This window comes from Hipposideros armiger, unplaced genomic scaffold, assembly GCF_001890085.2.
Source record: "Hipposideros armiger isolate ML-2016 unplaced genomic scaffold, ASM189008v1 scaffold_382, whole genome shotgun sequence".
Classification (NCBI taxonomy): Eukaryota; Metazoa; Chordata; class Mammalia; order Chiroptera; family Hipposideridae; genus Hipposideros; species Hipposideros armiger.
Window position 1 is genome coordinate 1,295,501 of NW_017731732.1, and position 4,937 is coordinate 1,300,437.

The window sequence follows — 4,937 nt, forward strand, 5'->3', positions numbered from 1 at the left end:
TTTTGTGTGTGAACATCACAGTTTTTGTGTGAATGCACGTTTCCATTTCTCTGGGACAAAAGTCCAAGAAGAAACTGCCAGACTTTTCTAAAGTAGCCGTGACATGTTTATGTCCCCACCAGCAACGGGTGAGTGGCCATTTCTTCCACATCCTGACCTACACCTGATGGTGCTCCTGTGTTCAGTTTTCATCACTGACAGGTGTGCAGTGATGTCTTGTGCTTTTAACCCACGTCCCAGATGGCTGATGACATTACACGTCTCTGGTGGGCTTGTCTGCACCTGCTCAGTGAAGTGTCTGCTTGTGTTCGTCAGTCATTTATAAGAGGATTGTCTTCCTATACAATTTTGAGACTGCGTTTTATACTGTAGATAAAAGGCCTTTGGGGCCGGTGGAGTGGCACGTTGGTTAAGAACTGGCTTGGGACACCAGAGGGCCCCGGTTCGGATCCCACGTATGAGGGCCAGTGACACTGCCCTCCACAGCTAAGATGCTGAACAACAGCTCAACCTGGCGTTGGGCTGCCGTGAGTCACCAGCGACGGCGTAGGCTGCAGCCCCTGCTGCAGTGGGTTGCCATGGGCTACCATGTGTAGCCAGCAGCCAGCGTGAGCAGCCCTCAAGCCGCCGTGAGTGGCCGTCCAGAGACCGGCGACTGATGTGCCTCACCCGGGAAGAGCGCAATGATGGTGCCAACTTGGGCCAGTGAAGCAACGTCCTCCACAACTAGACTGAAGAACAAAACGACAGCAACTTGTCTGTTCCCCTTCTCCCAATTCCCAGCACTGTTCCCATCCCCCCAATTCCCCAATAAAAATCTTAAAAAAAAAAAAGGCCTTTGTATCTAGAATACAAACGTAAGCATTCTGCAGATCTTTTCTCCCAGTCCATACCTTATCTTTTCATCTTTTGATGAAAAGCAAAATTTTTAAATTTTTTTTAGTTTTTTTTTTAATTGGGGAAGGGGAACAGTGTTGGGGAATTAGGGATGTGGAACAGACAAGTTGTCCTTCAGTCTTAGTTGTGGAGGGTGCAGCTAGCTCAGCGCCAAGTCCTGATGCCATCTGGCCGCCCATCAGCAGCTCGCGGCCGCTCAGCTTAAGGTGCCATGTTCAATCTATGGGTGGGCATAGCCCACCATCCCATGCGGGAATGGAACCGGCAACCTTGTTAGGAGTATGTGCTCTCACCAGCTGAGCCGCAGCTCAGCTCAGGCGCAACGTCAGTGGCCCATGTGAGAATCGAACAGGCAGGCGGCCCTGTTGCTCAGAGCTCATGCTCTTAAGCTAACTCTTAACCAACTGAGCCACTCTGCCAGCCCCAAAATATTTTCATTTTGATGAAGTCCAATTTTTGTTTGTTGGTGGATCATTCTTGTATCATATCTAAGAACTCACAAGCCCAAAGATTTTCTCCTGCTGTTTCCTAAAGGTTTTGTAGTTTAGTGCTTTTCGTTTAAATCTATGACCCATTTATCCATTTTGAGTTCATTTTTATTTTTTTATTTTTTATGTTTTTTTTAATTGGGGAATTGGGGAGGGGAAGTGTTGGGGAATTGGGGAAGGGGAACATTCCAGGACCCATCAGCTCCAAGTCAAGTTGTTCCTTCAATCTTAGTTTGTGGAGGGCACAAGTTCAGCTCTAAGTCCAGTTGCCACTTTCCATCTACTTGCAGGGGGAGCGTAGTCCACCATCCCATGCAGGAGTCAAACCGGCAACCTTGTCGCACATTGAGCCATCCGGCCGCAGCTCGCCACTGCACAGCTCAAGATGCTATGTTCAGTCTTAGTTGGGAGGAGGGGGCGCAGCCTACCATCCCATACGGGTGTCAAACCAGCAACCTTGCTGTTAAGAGCATGCGCTTTCATCAGCTCAGTGGCAGCTCAGCTCGGACGCAGCTCACTGGCCCATATGGGAATTGAACTGGCAACCCTGCTGCTCAGAGCTTGGCTCCTAACCAACTGAGCCACTCGGCCGGCCCCCTTGAGTTCATTTTTGTAGAAGGTGTGAGCTGTAGGTCAAGATTCATCTTTTTGCTGCTCAACAGCCAGTCACTCGGGCACAGTTATTTGAAGACTGCCCTCCTCCCACTGAATTACTTTTGTACCTTTGTCAAAAATAAGTTGGCCATACTTGTGTGGAGCTGGTTTAGTTATTTTTTATTTCATTTGATCTCCTTTCTTGGCTTATTAACATACCTCTACATTTTCATTTTTTGTTTCTTTTAAAATTTCTAATGTGAGAACTTTGCAACACTATACACTTCCCCTTCTCTTGGCCTTTGTGCCATTTTTGTCAATGTTTTACATTATCACTTTTGCTTTAAGCAGTAATTACCTTTTAAAGAGATTTACAAAATAGTTATTTAATATTTAGCATCACATTTGCCATGTCTCATCTTCATTTTATATACCGTATTGCTTCCGTCTTTCCGGTAGTAGTCTTACGCTTTCTTAGGTGGGACAGGAGCAGCTGTCCCTGTGCTTCTGACCAACTGGCTATAGATTGACCCCCCCTCCTCGGGTTCGATTAATTTGCCAGAGTAGCTCACAGAACTCAGAGAAATGGTTTACTCATGGGATCACTGGTTTATTATAGGACAACTCAGGAACAGCAGATGGAAGAGTGCACAGGGCGAGGCCTGGGAGAAGGGCAGGGAGCTGCTTCATCCTCCAGGTGCACCACTGTCCCCACATCACCACGTGTCACCAACCCAGAGCTCTCCGAACCCCATCCTTTTGGGCTTTTATGGAGGCCTCATCACATAGAAATGATTGATGAAATCGCTGGCCATTGGCTATTGATTCAACCTGCAGCCCCTCTCCTCTCTGGAGGTCGGGGGTTCTGGCATCCTTGGGTGAGGCCCAGAAGTCATCTCCATAACATAAAGACACCTTAAGAAATTCAAGAACTTGAGGAGCTCTATGCCAGGACCAGTGGATAAAGACAAAGACCTATTTCTAGTTACAAATCAGAACATCACACCTCTGGGCATTCACAACACTTTCCGTTCCCTTCCCAGACTGGTCATTTCCTTAGCGTCCATCCCTAATATAGTGTGTCTTTCTTACTGGGTTCATTGTCCCTCCCCTAGAATGTTCAGCTATGAGATGCTTTTTTCTTTCTGGTGCCACTGTAGCAAACCGAAACGCAGATCACCTTCATGTCCCTGCAAGTGCTCCACTGGACCAGAAGCACAGAGTCTCCCGACAGCCAGTCCTTGACGCTGTTCCTTGCCCGCTTCTCCCACCTGAAGGGCACCGGGAAGGTTTTGCAGGAGAACTGCAGAGGCCTTGGGTGAAAGGACTTACTGGGGTGCACGTGCCTCCAAGCCTATGTCACCGCGGCTAGCTCAAGTGTCCTCTCGGGGACAGTTCCTGCACTGGCCCCCAATCTGTGCCCCAGGGGGAGGCGTCACTGTCACCCCCGTTTCGCAGACGAGCACGCCGAGGCGTCCCGCTCGGACTAGGGGACACTAACGCCCCGCCTCCCACTGGGGGTGACCGGGCCAGCCCCACCTTGGAACCGTCACCACACCGAGAGGAATTGCAGAGCAGCCGGAGCAGAAGCTTCCGTCCGCCCGGATTCTGGGCTTCCGCCAGGGGGCTCGACTGGGTAACGCAGACCGGGGCCCAATTTGGGGTGACGGGCCCGGCTTGCGCATGCGTACGAACCAGTGTCCCTAGGCGAGCGCATGCGCCATGCGGCACGGCTCCCAGCCAAGCCGTGCCGTACATGTTGCAGGGCCACAGCAAAGGACAGGCGCGCTCCACTAGCTCCAGTCAGGTGACTTGGGAGCGTGTGTGGCTGTAGCCCAGCCCCGTAGGGCGCCTCGCAGCTGAGTACCTAGCTTGCCTTGCTGCGGCGACACCGCTGTGCTTACCATTATTTACTTCCGGCGAAGTCCGGGGGCCGCCAGCGCAAGCCGGAAATAGGGTAAGGCCACCAAGCCGGTCAAGCCAGAAGTGGCTAAGAGGGTGTCGCCATTGCAGTCAAGGGCCGGAATGGGCCAGTAGGGCGCCGCCATTGCAGGCAGAGGCCGGAAGTGGCCCACGGGGAGCCGCTGTTACAGGCTTGGGCGGAAGCAGAAGCAGGGCCCCGCCATAACGGTTTGGCCCTTAAGGGAATAGAGCCGCTTGTACGCTGTGCGACCGGAAGAAGCGAGGCGGCGAGGGTTAGGCGGGGCGCCGCCAGGACAACTTGACACCGGAAAGGGCGGGGCGCACCTCTCTCTTTCTCCCAGGCACCGCCTCAGCATGTGAGTAGTAGGAGCGCAAGTCGCGCACACCTTGTCCTCCCCGGTGACACGGGATCCTGGAGGACGGGTAGGCCCCTCTGTTCTTAAACCTCCGACCCTCAGGACTCCGCGCGTCCCCTCCTCCACCGCGTGTCCAGGCCCTGCCCCTTGTGCGATCCGAAGACTTTGATGTCCCCTCTCACATCCAGATCTTACGCAGGACCCCAGGCCTTGGAGCTCACGTTCCGTCCCCAGGTCACTCCATCTTCCCCTTGGACTCTGTCTCGGACCCCAGACCTCAGCGACAGGCACAGACTTGTTCCAAACCTGCCCCCAAACTCACCTGTAGGGTCGCCCACCCGGTGCTTCCATATTGTGCCCCGAGGACCCAGCGACCTCCTAGGGCCTCGAGTATCACCCCGGTGCCCCGTCCTCAGGTCTCCAGTCTCAGACTCTGGTCAGGAAACCCACCTGCGGCTCCTGAGCCTTCCCAGAGCTCTGGGTCCTACTTCTAAAGCCGTGCTGGGGGCCGACTGGCCTCCCGGATTCGCTGCCAGAACCATAACCCTGCAGTAGAGTGAGCAGACTGTTCAAGGATCACCACTACTTACGCCCCCCCACCCAAGTCCCCTGCCCACTCCACAGACTCCGCCCCCCCCAAGTCTCCTGCCCACTCCACAGACTCCGCACCCCCCCCCCC

The 4,937-nt window shown here is 53.4% G+C and overlaps 1 protein-coding gene across 1 annotated transcript in view; it reads left to right on the forward strand.

Moving 5' to 3' along the window:
- The first annotated feature begins 3,708 nt into the window (after positions 1-3,708).
- Positions 3,709-4,937, forward strand: part of CHCHD5 (coiled-coil-helix-coiled-coil-helix domain containing 5) — a 3,419-nt gene continuing 2,190 nt past the window's right edge. Inside the window, exon 1 of the mRNA XM_019662899.1 lies at positions 3,709-4,258. Coding sequence (XP_019518444.1) covers positions 4,257-4,258 — 2 coding nt within the window. The 5' untranslated portion in view covers positions 3,709-4,256. The remainder of the gene's footprint in view (positions 4,259-4,937) is intronic.